Here is an 18,083-nt window from a genome sequence, read left to right as displayed (position 1 = left end):
GGTTGACTAGTTAAATCAGACAACCTTAAAATACATTTATTTTGATCTCTTTGCAAACACAAGTAATGAAAAGTAACAGGAGATGAGTGGCTCTTACATTTATACAAAAAACAAAGTATATTTAATACATTTAACTCGTATATATTAATAGCTTTCATTTCATATAAAAGAGGCTTGGCATGAGCAAAACAGTCCTTAAAATTAATAAGGCCTGCTACATGCTTCTGTTGCCGATAAAGAGGTTTACGTTTCGTTTTATTAGTGCTATCCCAAGCAATGTTTGCATAGTTAATATGGTAATGAATTAACTAGTAATTTAATTGAATTAAATTAAGCTTATCAAGAGCATTTCTCGTTTTGTATAAAATGCCTATATTCTTTGAAATTTTACTGCATAAGTTAGCAATGTGATTTATCAATGTATAATGTAGCAATGTGATTTATCAATGTATATGCCTTTTACCATACGGATGAAAAAGAATTTTGTTTTATCGATGTTTAATGATAGTTTGTTTATCTAAACCATTCTGAATTTACGACAGATTTAATGTTCATGTTGCTTTTGTTATTTGGAAGAAATAAGTTGGAATCATCAGCAAACGTAATTGTCAACAGGTTAGAAGCTTTAGGTAGAACATTAATATAAATTAGAAAAAAGAGAGAGCCTAATATAGATCTGTGAGGAACTCCACATGAAATATTTAACAAATTAGAAGATACGTTTTTATCCGCATAAACAAATTGCATTCAATTGTTTAGATAAGATTTTAGTCAAATTAAAACATATTCGGTAATTCCGTACCACTCTAGCTTTTTAAAAAGAATTTTGTGATCAAAACTTTAGCCAAAACAATAAAAACACCTAAAGTAAACTGAGAATTTTCAAACGAGTCAGATAAATTTCAAGTAAATTGAAGAATTGCATGTTCAACATAATTAGTTTTTTAAAACCATATTGATTGCTGTATAATAAATTGTTTTCTGTAAGATATAATTCTGTAATTTCTGTAAGGTATAATTCTGTTAGTATAAATTTTGTTGTACAAATTTCTTTCTAAAAGTTTAAAGAATACAAAAAGAAGTGAAGTTGAACAAATGTTACAAATGTTCTCAATATCCCTATCTTTTAATATTGGTAAGACTTTTGCTAATTATAGAGCTTGTGGAGAAAGCCACTAAAAAAAAGATGAATGCTGAACCAGATAATTGCTTCCATGCATCAATTTTTGAAGGAGTCTCATTAAATGAGTGTACAGTTGAAATCATGTTTTTGAATCCACAAGGGGTCTTAAAATATATTGGAATTAAAAGAGTTTTCGAACTGTTGGAGTCAATCCGAAATATTGAAACCCAAATTACTAAACCGAAAGATTTTTTGATTTAACTGATCTTTCTTATTATAGGAGTTCCAATTACATGAGTTCAACTGTATTTCACGCATTTCTTTAATCAAAAAAACTCTTGTTTTTTTGGTTTAAAAGGTTTATATTTTTGAAAAATCAACGTTTAATTCACCTACAAATAAATTTAATTTTTTATTATCTTGAGCACAAGAAGTTGCAAATCGAACTATTTGTAGCTAAATAAGTTAATAATTTCCACCTTGCTATCATTGTAATTTGAAATATATGTTAACAATTACAATAAATAAACTGTTAATCCATAAACATATATAATGCCAAGCACGTAAAACAGTTATTCAATAAAAGACATTATAAAATCTTTCCTCTGTAATGAAATACATCGGCATGATTAGTAGTTTTAAAAATAAAAACACTTTTATATAATTATTTATTTAACAAACTGTCAGAAGCGTAAATAAGGGGAAGAACATTGTTAATCCTCTGATTAATGATAATAAAAGCCTCAAACTTGATGAGTCGAGTTGAGGGAATTGCCTGATGTACTGTAGTTAGAGGGTTTCTTAGATAACCATGAAGCTAAAGAGCTGGTCAATGTTCTCGCGATCATTAAATCACTTCTAATATAAATAGGAAAACTTGTATTTTTGTAAAAAGTTTTAAAACTATAGTGCTTTTTCTTCATACGAGAAAAGTTTTACATTATTTTTTGTTTTTACTTTGATATTGGTAGCTATTAGGTGTAACTGTTTCTTAAAATACGTTTTACAATTAATAAATATAAAAAATTAGATATCTCAGAAAGCATCGAAGCTAATCGCAAAATTTATTTTACTTTTGAAACCAACGCCAAAAACAACATTAAAAAGATCAAAGAGTTTCAAATAAAACTACTGTTGCATGGTGTTACTAACAAAACTATTGCATGGTTTTTCATACAATAGTTTTGTTAGTAAATCTAAATTAAGGAGTTTTTTCTTAATTAACTAATTAAAGATTATTTATGATATTCTTATACTATGTTATTCTTTTAATCCTAAGACATCTAACGAAAAGTATTGACAAGATTTAAGGTCACGAGATCATCTTCAAAACTTTTAAATTAAACCTTCTTATCTTTATTATTTAAATGCTCAACTAAAGCCTTTTGATACCAAAGAGGTGCATCTGTATCAAGTTTTAGGTGGTCGTAACCATACTCCACAAATAATTCATCTCCTGGTTGAACAAAAGATATTGTACGAATACACTTAATTTTTCCGAACCTCGGATGATTGAATCTATAAGAATAATGCATGTGATTAAAACCAAACAACTCAAAAACGAAAAATAAACAACTTAAAAGCAAACGAACTTTAAAGTAATAAAAAAAACCCTGCAAAGTTATGCAAGTTAGCCATAACTCAATATACTTGTATTAAACAGTCAGTTAGTATTTGACAGATACTTATAAAAGCTAACTTATCAAGTGCTTCGTAAGTTCTGTCACGTTTGATTCGTTTGTTTTAACGTAAATTAGGGATAAGAAACAAATGTAGCTTTTTCTTTAAAGGAAAGAATTACCTTGCTATTATAAATATATATAGTATCTGCAAATATAAATTTACTCTTAGAAAAAAGGGTGAGGGGGTGGTGGGTGAGGTTAGAAAGGTTTTCTAAAACAAAAGAAGAAAGGGAGGGGAGGGGAAGAACTATTAAATAAATTGAGAAAAAACGTGGCAAGGGGTTTGGGTAGTCTTACTAAAAAGGGTCTCCCCAGATCTAATAATCGTTTATAACATCTAAATACCTTTTTTTGACAAGAGACTCCTAACCTCCCGCTACTTTTTCATTTATGAAGGATAAACTCTCTAAATGTTTTAACAGGATTTCCGAGAAGTACATACAGGGTAGACCAAATAAAAGTTACGATTTAGAAATTGTCCTATAAGCTAAACTTTTTTACTACATGCTTTCTGTTGTATTTTAACAAATAAACATTGCAGTTTATCAATTTTTGATAAAAGCTTTATAAAAACACTTTTCAATTCAAATAAAAATACCAGTTTTAATCTATTTAGGTTCAATCCGTTACACTGGCGGAGGAATAGAATGGCCTCCTTACTCACCGGACATGAATCCTTTTCTTATGGGGATATCCTAAAGATAAAATCTATAAGAACTTACCAAGAACACTTGGTTAATACTTGTTTATAGAGCAAACATTTTACTTATATATACAGTGGCGACAAAATAAATAGCACAGATTGATGTTCAATATGTAATGATATATTTTCAAGAGATCTGAGTTTTTGAGATCTAAACTTTTTCAGCCAAATAAAATATTATTTTTAGAAGATAACATTACTGAGTAAGAAAAGAGAGGAACTTCGTTAAAAAAAAAGTACAATCGTATAAATAATTAAGAAGTACAGAATAAGGGGGCAATTAAAATAGCACACCCTGTACAAATCTATTTTGTCCTTTTGCTACCAAAATCAAGGAGTTTCTTTGTATAAATAGTTTAGAAAACTTTATAAGAGGTAAATTATTATTTAGTGGGGTATCCTTTTGAGTCAATAACTGCTTGACAACGACAACCCATTGACGAGATCAATTTTTGGCATCGTTCAGGCGAAATGGCGTCCCAAGCAGCCTTTACTTCGATCCAAAGTCGGTCTAAATTTTTTGCAGTTGACCGGTTTATGTTTCTGCCAACTTCCTCCCACAAATTTTCTATCGGATTTAGGTCTGGTGACTGTGCGGGCTACTCCAATACATCAATCTTCTTAGCGTTAAACCACATTTTAACATTTTTGGCGGTGTGCTTAGGGTCGTTGTCTTGTCGGAATTTCCAAACCAAAGGGAGATTTTCCTCGGTGGCATATGGCAAAATGACGTTTTCTAGTATTTCTTTGTACATGTGTTGATCAATTGTCCCTTGAATTCCATGCAACGGGCCCACGCCATGAAAAACTGCCCCAAACTATCACATTGTCACCACCATGTTTTACGGTCTTAAGAGTATAGCGAGGGCTGAGTTCTTGGTTTTGGGGACGACGAACATATTTTTTTCCGTCGGATCCAAAGCGATTAAACTTAGACTCGTCAGTCCAAAGCACATTTTGCAAAAACTTAAATCTTTGTGTACATGCTGTTTTGCAAACTTCAAACGGCTGACGAGATTACGTTTTGAGATCAATGGTTTTTTTCGGGCAACCCTTCCAAATAGCTTATTTTCGTGTAAGCGACTTTTAACAGTGCTGACAGACAGATTGTTTAATCCTAGATCTCGAAATGCCTGTACTTGTCCTCGAAAGACATCTGTTCCATGTTTACCTCGTCCCATAGTTGATAGATAATGAACTTTTTTTTTTTTGCCAAATGAATTACAAGAATATTCTTTAAATACTGAATAGAATGATTTTCTTTTGATATAATAAAAGAAATTAAGTTTTTTTTAAATAAAAAGTAAATGTGTGCTATTTAAAATGACCGTCAAAAGGTAAACACGACCGCTTAAATGCTCAAAACAAGCAATTTTGACAGCTATAAATGTCAGATGAGTATTTCCGTTCCAAAAGGTGAACATTGTTGATGCTATTAAAAAAACAGCAATTGCTGTAAATACAAAAAAGTTGGCATCAAAAAATAAAACAAACTGGTATATATATATATATATATATATATATATAATATATATATATATATATATATATATATATATATATATATATATATATATATATATATATATATGTAAATTATGTTAGTGTATTTTACAAATAGTGTGCTCTATGTTCTTAAAGAACAGACCAATAATAACTTAATAAAAAACACTTATCTAACTTTTTTCTTCAACTTTAAGTTTCACCATCGCTGGATCATCAGTCTTTATCGCGACGACGGTTGAATAATATTGCATATAATTCAGGGCCACTACTTGATAAAATTAGATTTTATTAAAGATATTATTAAAGTTTTTAAAAACATTGGATATAAACAAATTGAAATAAACATAAATTTAAAAATAGTGAATTTTCTTGATGTCACATTTAACCTCTCAGAAAGTTCCTATAAGCCCTACAAAAAGCCTAATGACGAGTTATTGTATATTAATGTGAATTCGAACCACCCCCCTCAAATTCTAAAACAAATTCCAATTTCAATTAACAATAGGCTAAACCAAAACTCTTCTAATGAAAATATTTTTAACTCCTCTAAACACGTTTATGAAGATGCCCTTAAAAAAAGTGGCTTCCAAAATTTCGAGCTAAAATTTGAAAAGAAAATTGCAAAAAAGCGTAATAGAAAATAGAAACATAATTTGGTTCAACTTGGTTCCCCGTACAGCAAAAATGTTTCAACAAATAAAGGTAAATTTTTCTAAAATTAGTAGACAAAACATTTTCCTCCCTCTAATAAATTACATAAGATTTTTAACAGAAATACCATTAAAGTAAGTTATAGTTGTACAAAAAATTTTGAAAGAATTATATAAGGCCACAACTACGTGTTAATTAATAAAAATGAACATATAAAAGAAAAAAACACTGAATATTGTAATTGTAAACAAAAAAATAGATTGCCCTCTAAATGGGAAATGCCTTTCGAAAAATGTAGTTTACAAGTGCATTGTTTCCTCACAAAATATCCCTGATAAACAATATATTGGCTTAACCGAGGGGAATGGAAAAAACGTTATGCAACCACAAACAATCGTTTAAACAAAAAATACTCAAAAGAGACTATGCTGTCAAAATATATTTGGAATTTAAAAGAAAAAAATAAAAATTTTAATTTACAATGGTCTATTCTATAATCTGCCCCTGCCTATAATAACATTTCTAAAAAATCTATGCTATGTTTGCAAGAAAATTTTGAAATAATTACTCATTTAAATCAGGAAAATTTATTAAATAAAAAATCTGAATTAATTTCTAAATGTAGACACGAAAATAAATACCTCTTAAAAAATTATAAAAACAAATGACCAAATTAAATTATCCCCATTCCAAAGAAATCTATTTAATAATTACTTTCTGTAATTTCCCGTTAACCAAAAAAATATAATAATTAAAAAAATTTTTATTTTTATTTTTAGTTATAATAATTTATAACTTCCTGTTATAAAAATTTTTATTAATTAAAAATTTTTTTTCTATAAATTGAATTTTTTTTTGAGATTTAGTAACTCTTCCTGATGATCCAGCAATGGTGAAACTTTAAGTTGAAGAAAAAAGTTAGATAAGTGTTTTTTATTAACTTATATATATATATATATATATATATATATATATATATATATATATATAAAATTATGTTAGTGTATTCTACAAACAGAGTGCTCAATGTTCTAAAAGAACAGAGTAATAAATATATATATATATATTTATATATATATTTATATATATATATATATATATATATATATATATATATATATATATATATATATATATTATAGCAAAGATTTTAAATGAATTGCTCTCAAAAGTATTTGATAGTTTTCTTGATAGACTACGTTACTTAGTTGTACTCAAAGGTAAACATTTCAAACTGCATACATTTAACCGCTTACTTTTCTCACTAATTCTGTATTTTTCCTAAACATTTCTAAATTTACCATTAACTATTCTGTTTTTGAAATTTTTATTTAGGTCATCACATAAATAAATAAGTTAAAAATAGATTTCATTATTAACTTTAGAACCGAGTATAACCATATGGCTCATTTGTTTACTTTATAATTTTTTTAACCGTGTGTTGCGCGAAAATGTTATTTTATAAACACTTTTAATATACCGTAGTCCAAGTTCTAAGTCATTTAATATACCGTTGTCCAAGTTCCATTCGAAGAAAAGCTTTTTTATAAGAGATGCGTTAAGCAATTTTAATTCTAGTGTGGCTTGTGTGGAGAATGGTGCTTTTTGTAACAGATGTTTTATAAAAATTTCGATAGAATTTAATATGCAGTTTTTTACATTAAATTTACAGTAAATATAACTTACACATAGCAATAGTACCAAAACGATCAGATTATTTAAGGTACTTATATCACTAAAACATAAAATATGCTTAGGAAATTACAAAATTTAAATAATTTTTACTTACTATAAATTTTTTATTTATCTTATAGTCATAAAGATTGCGATAAATGAAAGTTCAACTTTACTCTTAGTTAAAATAATTTTTTATTAAGTATTTTATTTATTTGACAAAGAAAAAAGCCAATTATATCTGTATATATAAAAAAAAAAAACATTTTAAAATTTTGAAGAAGAAAAAACATTTTGCACCTAAATGGGGCAAAATGAGGATAAAATAGTAACCATGAGCGAGATCTCGTCTCGTTATCGTTTCTCGTGAGAAATAGGACTTCTCGTGAGAAACGAGAAATAGAAAATTCTCGCGAGAAGTAGAACGAGACTTAAATATTATATTATTTTCCAAATTAAAAATTATTATAATTTACAAAATGCTTAATAATTTGTTTTTTTTAATTAATTAATATTTTGACTCCGTGATTTTAATAAATCTAATTAAAAATTTAATTTGTTTTTGACAAAAACAAATTAAATTTTTAAATAGATTTTTAATTAGATTTTAAATATTTTTAATTAGATTTTAAATACAAAAACTTTTTGTATAAAATGGTGCACTTTTGACTTAATTTCATTAGTTTACCAGTGGAATTTAACTTGACACATATTGTTCATATTGAGAAGAAATATTCTTGCCTCATTTCAACGATCAAAAATGTCACCAAGAAAAAACGAAATCTGGAGATATTTTCAAAAAACAATTGACGGTGCTGAATGCAAGGCGTGCAAAAAGTCTTTGAAAACAAAAGATAGAAACACAAGCAAACTTCATCGTCACCTCGAAAAAAAATACAGCCAAGATTACGTTGAGTAATCAGTGCATCACAGTGGAAATCAATCGAGGGAGCAGTAGAAATTTTGGCACCACTTAAAGAAGCTACAGAAACGTGGTCGGCTGAGTCTATTCCAACAATTAACACTGTCGCCGATTCTCTTTATTTAATCCATCACAAAATTGATCAATTTATTGAGACGGATGGAAAAAATGGCTAGGGTGTCTTGTATGCAAAAAACTTGAAAAGCTGCATTGAGAAAAGATTTCCTCTTTGTCACACTTATTGAGTGCTGCAGCAAACTACTTAAACCCTGCTTTAAAGGGACTTCACTTGAAGCTCTTCAAAAAATTTCAAACAACAAAAGTATGGTTAGCCTCACAGGTTAAGGATAATGTTGAGTGCCAACCTGTTGCCAGAGTCCTTTCAGCAGATTTATCCCCTAATTCAAAACGCAAGTTAAACGTCAGACTTGAAACACAAGAGCCAACATCTGAACTGAATCCTATTTTGAGCGAAATGTGCCAGTATGAATATCTCCCTGATGCCAAAAAAGACTTTCCGATTCTTGATTGGTGGAAATTGCATTCAAATACATTGCCAGAACTCTCTTCATTAGCTAGACAAATTTTAGCTATTCCAGCAAGTTCAACTAAATGAGAGAGATTTTTTAGCTCAGGTGGAAATGTCGTCCGATCATCCAGACACAACTTACACCCAGAAAAAGTAGAACAAATCATTTTAATCAGAGAAAACATTGTCTTGTTGGAAAAGTTTGGCAAAAAATTCTGAATTAATATTTGAAAAAGTTGTTTATATTTGACAAATGTCATTTGTATCTATTTGTCAAAACCATGTTTACATTTTTTTTACTTGGATTTTAATAAATTTGTTTTCAAAAATTGTTAAATTTCTTGTCTCGTTCTCGGTCTCACGAGAAGTACTAACTTCTTGTCTCGGTCTCGTCTCGGTTTGAAAAAACCTAGTCTCGCTCATGGTTACAATACACTAAATACATTTATCACCGTTTATCAAAAAGAGAATTTGTTACTTGGTTTAAGCGCGTTGTAAAGGATGTTAAACCAAGAAAGCATGTTAAACCAAGACAGCATGAAAACATTTTTTAAAATTTTAAACGAACACAAAACCAATACTTTAAATTTAAAATTAATCTCGACGATACAATATTGTCTTATCATGTCTTTCACCGTATTGTAGCCATAGACTTGAGCCATATAATTTTGTGTGTTTAGATGTGCTTGTTGCACTTTTACTCGATAGCTGTCAATTTGATCTTCTTTTATAATTTCCTATTTTATAAATCTTTTAAAAGGTTTTTAAAAGCAATCGGCTAGGAAATCAGCAAATCAATAAAAGTCTGATACCCATTGCGCAAAATTCAATTAAGCTAATGCTAATTGGAACAAAATGTTTTATTTACTATATGAAGCACAAATTTATTTATTATAAACATTTTTTTACTTTTATAAACATGCCGTAAATAATTAGTCTCTAGTTTATTAAAAAACACAAAAATACTTGAGGTAAAATGGAAAATACTCCATTATGCTCCACTAGTGGTATAGTAGTAAAAACAACTAGGTAAAGTTCATCCGTTTCAAGTTATAAGTTTCCTGTTCTATAGTAGTTCAACACTAAGTCATATTACTATTTAGTTATTTACACACTCAAAATGAGGTTTATTTACCAAAAAGCATTTTGTCCAAGTACCCAATTTTGCACCAGTTTCCTTTATATAAATATATTTATATAAATAGATATAAATAACTATAAATAATAAAAATTTGTGAAAATAAGTGAACGTAAAATGTTTAAAGTTTGCTCCATGCTAGATAGTTTTAAAGTCAAACATTTAGGAATCCTAGATCACCTAACATTAACATCATTAGATTACTACACCTAACAACAAGAAATTCGACGATCACCTAACATCTGAACAATTGCAATAAATAGTTAACTAAAGATGACTTTTTAAAAAAGTTTTCAAACTTTATGGTTAAGAGTATGAAAAAAAAAGTGTTTTAATTGCAGCACTTCAGTGAAATTCTTGATAATATTAACCCATTAATCACGTGGTTTTTAAATTAATAAACGTTGCATGATGTTTGGTTTGTTTTCCCTCCTCTTTTTATTAACCACATATATATTTTCCTGAGCTCATTTTTTACTGGTGAAGGAAAGAATGCATAAATTACTGCGTCTGTTAGAAACCCGATATAATACATGGTGTAAATCAATATACTAGAAGGTGGTTTATTTTGCGACTTGTATAAAAAATAAGTGATAAATGCATCTGGCACAGCAAAAAATACAACGTTTGATAACAATAGACTAAACAATGCTACGCTTTTACAAAATTCACGATGTTTACGCTTTGTTTTTATTGCTGTAGAGCATGTTTGACAAACAAAACAGGATTTAGGTATTGGATTTATATTCTTTCTATTAAGTTCATAGTATTTGTAAATTATATAAATATATACTCCAAATACGGTCGTAAGTAAAAAGGTATTTGTAATCGGTCTAATGTATTTATAAGAATGAATAAAAACAGGTAATTCGAAAATATAAGCACATGCGGATATAATTAAAGAAAGTACAAAAATAACCATCAAAGCTGCTTTTACACGACTGTATTCCCAAAAATAATCATAGCGCAAGTTAAGGTATACCTCCGAAAAACGGTTTGTAATTAAAATTAGAACAATACTGTAATACTGCATTGTCAAACCAGTGTATAAATAAGTTAAAATAACTTTTGATGCGTGCGTCATTTTTAAAAATCCAAATAAAAGTTCAGTAGGCATAAAAGCATTACATTGGATGTCGATGAAACAAATACTTGAAATTAATAAAAACTGAACTTTATTGAGTTTTCGTCGTACTTTAAATAATAAGTACGCACCAAGCAATTGAACAAGTAGAATTCCGTATCCAATCCAGATGAAAAAATACTTAGCCGCCATTGCTTTTTTTTTTTCAAATTTATTTATTAAAAAACAAATTCAATAATTTTTCCAAACATGAACATAGAATAAATTAGTTCTTTTTTATTTTTCTAGTTTTTTCTCTTACATTTTTTATTCAATGTCTACAAATGTTTCATTGAGGCCCTAATCATTTGCTTTATGTTACGTTTTTTTTAATTTTTAATTTGTTAACCCAATAACATTATTTTTAAACGAATTGGAGTTCTCAAATAAACACTTATTGTTTACTTGCTAAAAAAATTCTTATTGGAAGAATATATTTATACATTTATTTTTGCGCCAATTTGCTGTTAAGTTAATTGAACTTTGAGTCTTTTCCTTTTTGTTCGATTATACATTGCTCTTGATTAAGGAAATACACTTTCCTTTTTGTTCAATTACACATTGCTCATGATTAAGAAATATATTTTCCTTTTTGTTTGATTATACATTGACCTTGATTGAGCAATATATTTTCCTTTTTGTTCATTTTACTTTATTTCTACGCACATCAATGTGTGTGGAAATTAGATTCTCATATCTATATATTCAATCAATATAATTTGAGACTTAAAAATATCAATATTATAAATATTACTTAATAAAGATTATCAATTAATATATATATATATATATATATATATATATAAATATATATATATATATATATATATATATATATATATATGTATATATATATATATATATATATATATATATATATATATATATATATATATATATATATATATATATATATATATATATGTATATATATAGGGGAAAGCGGGGCAAGATGGCGAACGTTTTAAAAGCCCTAAGTTATTGCAAAACTATCAGTCATGAAGCAGTATTGCTTTGTCAGTATGTTCATTTTATCATAATGATTCATTGCCTGCATGAATTTTTAGTTTAAAAGTAGAAAAACTTGAAATAAAAATTAAAATAAGGAGTTCATAAATATGTCATCTGGTTACGTGACCGGGGCAAGATGACTTATTATGCAATTTCTGACTCCAACTTTATAAAAATTTAAAAATTACTAACTAATCTAACTAAAAAAACATAGAATAAACACGCGTCGAAAAAAAATATTCTTAAAAAAAGTTACACTCAAAGGACACCATTCGTTATGAATAACCGAAGGCAAAGTATTTTTTTGAAGCGAAAAAAGTAAACTTATGCGTATAAAATAGCATTATTAGTATTTAAAAAAACCATTTGACGTTTTAAAATGCAAAGTGTAATTATAATTTCGTTTTCACCCATTTTCACGTTTTTTTGCTGAGTTGCTATATGAAAAGCCATATTTTCCCCGCTTTCCCCTATATATATATATATATATATATATATATATATATATATATATATATATATATATATATATATATATATATATATATATGTATGTATGTATGTATGTATGTATGTATGTATGTATGTATGTATGTATGTATGTATGTATGTATGTATGTATGTATATATATATGTATATATATACATATATATATATATATATATATATATATATATATATATATATATATATATATATTATAATATACATATATATATATATATATATATATATATATATATATATTATAATATACATATATATATATATATATATATATATATATATATATATATATATATATATATATATATATATATATATATATATATACATAGGGGAAAGGCGTCTATGATGGCATACTTAACTTTGAAGCTTCATTATTCAGTATCCTGAAGACCAATAATAAAAGTTTTGATATGGATACATTCCTTGTTACATCTAGAACAATAATTACCCTGAGAGTTTTCATCAGTTTTATTTTTTTTATAAGTTATTCTTATTGTAAAAAAAAGCACAAAATATACATTCTAAATCAGTCAACCTGATCCTAACCGCTCAGCAACGGGCGGTAGGGATTTTTTGGTGAACGGAAGAAACTTTTTACCGGTATACTTCCTGTTTTTAATGTTTACAGTTTTTCTTTAAAAAAAAAGTGCCAATACCGAATCACTGGTAAGTAATTAATATTCGTAACTTGCAATCTCCTACAAAAACATAGTTAGATTTCTGAATAGTAAACAGGTAAAACTATATTAAAAATTTTATTTTATAGAAAAATTGGGAAATCTTTACAAAATGTCCGAAAAAAAAGAAATGCGCTCGTAACTATTCACCGGACTATTTAAAGTTAGGTTTTATTGAAAGCATGATAAATTAATAAAACCTAATTTGTTTAATCTGTAGAAAAAAACACTACCAAATGAAATAATGAAGTCAAGTAGATTAAATGCATTAAGTGATAAAAATTATGACATCGGAAAAAAAAATTAAAATGCCTTCAATAAAAGAATTTATTACTTTAAACTTTAAAAACATTGCCATTAAGCGATACTACAGTAAAGCGTAGAATTAAAGCAATCGCAGTCAACGTGGAAAACAAACTGATTAATGTTCTTTAACATTCATTTTCCATACAATAAATGATGAATTTACCATTGCAGACATTAACGCTTTATTGATGTCGTATGTTTCTTATTTTGATAAAAATAATATATTTCAAGATGAGATCCTATTTGCGATAAATTTTATTACGTATACAACTGGAGTATCCATATTTTCTACCGTGAAATCATACTTTACAAAATATGTTCCTTCGAATAATATTGTTGCTTCCGCTACCGATGGGGCACCATCAATGGAAGTCGCTATTGTAGATTTGTTGCTTTTTTGAAAGTTGAAACACCAAATGTTTCATATATTCATTGTATTATGCTATATATTGTATTATTGTATTTTGTTGGAAAATTTATAATTAAATATAATAATTCGAGCTGTAAATCATATCAAATCTTATGTCAAAAACATTAGAACGTTTCGGCATCTGTGCCAAGATAATAATGAAGACTTTATAAGATTACCTTTGCACATATAAATTCAATGGTTGTCAAAGGGCACGCGTTTAAACTGTTTTGTATCATTATATGATAGTACCATGCAATTTTTTGAGAGTAGTAACAAAACCACTCTGACAACAATTAACAATTGTCAAAAAGGATGCCTTTTATTTGGTAGACATATTCAAAAGATTTAATGATGTTAATTTACAACTCCAAGGCACTTATAAAACTATAATTAATCAACAAAGCATTGCGTCATTATTTATTAACAAACTTGAATTTTTCTGTCATAATCTTTTAAATAGAGAATTTTATCAGTTTCCTGAATTATCATCTATAAAAGACGATGGAACTCCAGAGCATATTGTAAAACTCAGCAGCCACCTTATTGAACTTAAATCTGACATGAAAAAAAAGTTTTGAAAATATTTTGAGTTGTACGACTGGATGAACAGCAATTATATTCTCTTATATACAAATGTTGAAAAGAGTATTAAATTTTTTGATACCTTTCCGTTCCTTATATCTAGTAGAATCAGACTTTAGTGCTGTCAACCCTACTTAAAGATAACATTAATAACAACAATCTAGCAAAAAATAATTTATCCCATTCGGCACAATAAAAAAACTACATATAGTTATTATGTTATAATACAAATAGTTCTATACTCATTTATGAGAGGTGGTTGGTAAAAATATTTACAACCAATCGAGGCAAAAAAGTGGGCGGTAGGTATGAAAACGCTGACTACCCCTGCTCTGAATAATCATTAATTATTGTTACACAACCAATACCCTTGGGACAAATATTCGAAATATTCTCTTTATACAATCATTAACGATTAAAAATATTCCTTTGAAGACAAATTCCGCACGAAGAATTTTCACATGAAGTGAATAAAAAGCCGAAGCGCTAAACTGACGATAGTTAAGATAAGAGAAACTTCGAACAGTTTAACATATATTTAATTGTAATATATTTAATTCATATACGTAAATAAAAATTAAACAAAAATCAACGTGAATTTATTTGCTTGCTATGATTTTTAATAAAAAAAGGTTGTAACACATGCATGGGTGGTTAAATGTTAAAAAACAATCAGAAATTGTCTAAATAACCTTTATATAGAAGAAGAGTTTCATTTTATTCAAATTCATGCTATAGAAATTAATGAATACTAAAAGAAAAACGTAAAAAGAACAAAAGTGATGTTAGCCTCGCAAATTTTCAAGGTATTTTTTGATTGTACAGGATAAACTATAGAAGCCTATATTTTTTGTTTCATGGGAATAAACTAGTGATAATACTAACATGTCATATAAGAGATTATAACTATTTTTTTCTTATTAAATTTATTCGAACAATTTAACTTATTTATATTTATTTTACAAATAATTTTTTAACACAGTAAGAGATTTTGCTATTTTACCATTTTTTTAATGATTTAATATCAACGTGTTTCAATTAAAATGATTCAATATCAACGTGTTTCAATTAAAATGATTCAATATCAACGTGTTTCAATTAAAATGATTCAATATCAACGTGTTTCAATTAAAATGATTCAATATCAACGTGTTTCAATTAAAAACACCAGTTGCCTTAGTTAAAATAAAACAATGTGCTAAATAAACCCAAATTCATATTCCATTATAGTGATCTAATATATACTATTTTAAAAAGATCTGATGAAATAGCTCTTAATAATTTTCAAATGTTCTAATGAAATAGTCTATCCCTTAATCCCTCAACAATTCTAATATAATGACTCATCCCTTCAATCTTTAATAGATCCAACTGCTCATCTCTTAAATCTTCAACAGATCTAATGCAATAACTCATTTCTATTAAACAGTACTATATGAAGTTTTTGGATTTAGCCCACCTATTTCACAGGCTAAATGTAAATTGCAATTAATTTACTTTATTTCTAATTTGTAATAAATTTACAATTTATACTGAAAAAATGTAAAATTTTATATTATATTATATATTTATTTTATATTCTTTTATTTTATATTTGTTATTAAAAAATAAAAGGTTTTAGTTTTGTCCGAACTTTGGGAAAACATACATAAAAGGAAAGTAAAGTTAAACAAAAAGGTAACTATGGTAACTAAGGTAAGTCGTATACCTGTCATACATACAATTAGGTTTAAAAGAGTGGTTGGCTTTATGTCCAAGGGATGCTTTATAAAATTTCAAATCACTCCAAGGTTTTGGTACATCAATAACAACCTGAAAAAAAGATTAGCAAGTGCAAAAAAAAAAATGTTTTGAAAGACACCCTAACCCCTTGCCCCGTGTGCTAAATGTTTTTAAGCATGATATATAATTCTTATTTTCCCAAATATTTCAAACCTCTTCATCCAAAGAAATTGTATTGTCATTGTATAACCAATCTCGTTCATCAACCTGTAACGAAAATTAATTTTCATTTTAAAAGACAAAAATAGAAGAAAGCGAGAAGGCTGCTATGTTACTATTATGTGTTTTGTGTGAACAGAAGTGTTAGAAACAACTTTTGCTACTTGTTCTTTGTTCTTTGGTTAAAATTAGGAAAAAAATTGGGTTTCAAAAATTTCTTGCTTGGCTCAAGTAACATGGTGTCATCAGTATTAGTCACCAAAAGTATAGTGGCAGGAAAGAGCTTGTCAAGTGGAACAACAAACATGTTAAATCAATATGCTAAAAATGTGTTTTTCGCAGAATAAAAGATTTTAATGGGTGACAGGAATAGTGCCGAATATATTAAAAAGGCCTAATTTTTGCACAAAAAATAAATAAATAAATAAGGAATACTGTCGCAAATAGTAAAAAAAGAAGTGTCACAAATAGTATCTATTTACCATATATTTAATAAGTTAATATAGAAGACCAGTAATAGTTTAAAAAGTTTAAAAAAGACTTTTTTTAAAGTTGATAGATTACCTGCTTGAATTAAAACCATCAGATGTACAAACACCTCCCGGATGTTCTGTCTCTTTACTCAGTTGATGTATGTACACCCCCCCCTGCATGATCTACATTTTTGAATTAGCTTATTCCTTTATTTTGTTTTCGACATTTTTCATTACATTCATTTGCAACATTATTCCTTTTCTGTTTTTTGACAATCAAGAAATGCAACAACCACTTATTGTGACATTCTAAATTTTGCGACACTACTCCTATCACTCATTTTAATGATTATATCAAATGCAGAATTTACAGACCAGTACAAAAAAAATTAGTAATTAAAAAATTATTAATAAAAAAATAATAATAATAAAAATTTCTTTACTCTAAATTTGGTAATAACATTCAAAAATAATATATAGCATATAGCATATAAACCATGAAATGTTTAAATTCTTAAGTTATATGTACATATAACTTTAGAATTTATTTTATGTCGTGCTCAACAACTTTAAAAATAATAGTCCTGATAGTAAATTCAAAACTTAACTTATAATTTTTCAAAACAATGAACACCAAAATATAAAATGTAGTAGTGGTTAAGGTTTTAGGATAAAAGAAGGTTCAGAAAAAACAAAAACTTGCGTTAAACCAACTTCCTCACATTAAAAGTATTCAACCATTATAAGACCAACAATAGACAACATTCATGCCATAAACCAAAACAAAGAGATTTTGGTCAATATTCTGTTAGCACCCAATTTCTCTGTTACTCACTCATCGAAGGCATGTATATGAGTTATATCTTAAAACACTTTTGGGGGCAATTATACTTCAACAAAACATCAGCACCTAAAAAAACCTGTTTTAGAATTTAAAAATAAACTGGAATGATATCAATAAATTAAGTGTCAAATATTCGGTTAACATGTGGTAGTAGACTAGTGGTAGAATGTTGGTTCACAATCCAGAGGTTCAAGGTTCAAATCCACACTACACCTCTAGAAATACTGCACTCATCCTGTTCCTCTGTGCAATGGCCTTATTAAATATTCATGTTT

The 18,083-nt window shown here is 27.4% G+C and overlaps 1 protein-coding gene across 3 annotated transcripts in view; it reads right to left on the bottom strand.

Moving 5' to 3' along the window:
- Positions 1-1,695: 1,695 nt before the first annotated feature.
- LOC101238060 (histone-lysine N-methyltransferase SETD7) overlaps positions 1,696-18,083 on the bottom strand; it is a 43,422-nt gene continuing 27,034 nt past the window's right edge. For 2 of the 3 annotated variants that reach the window (XM_065812957.1, XM_065812959.1), the window contains exons 12-14: positions 16,486-16,539; positions 16,259-16,362; positions 1,696-2,641 (exon numbers count right to left, since the gene is read on the bottom strand). In XM_065812957.1, the coding sequence (XP_065669029.1) occupies positions 2,464-2,641; positions 16,259-16,362; positions 16,486-16,539 (336 nt within the window). In that variant the 3' untranslated portion in view covers positions 1,696-2,463. The remainder of the gene's footprint in view (positions 2,642-16,258; positions 16,363-16,485; positions 16,540-18,083) is intronic. The other variant, XM_065812958.1, reaches the window with a different exon arrangement.

This window comes from Hydra vulgaris, chromosome 12 (genome assembly GCF_038396675.1).
Source record: "Hydra vulgaris chromosome 12, alternate assembly HydraT2T_AEP".
Taxonomy (NCBI): Eukaryota; Metazoa; Cnidaria; class Hydrozoa; order Anthoathecata; family Hydridae; genus Hydra; species Hydra vulgaris.
The sequence above is the reverse complement of the archived record's forward strand: the minus strand, read 5'-3'. Positions and strand labels throughout refer to the sequence as shown.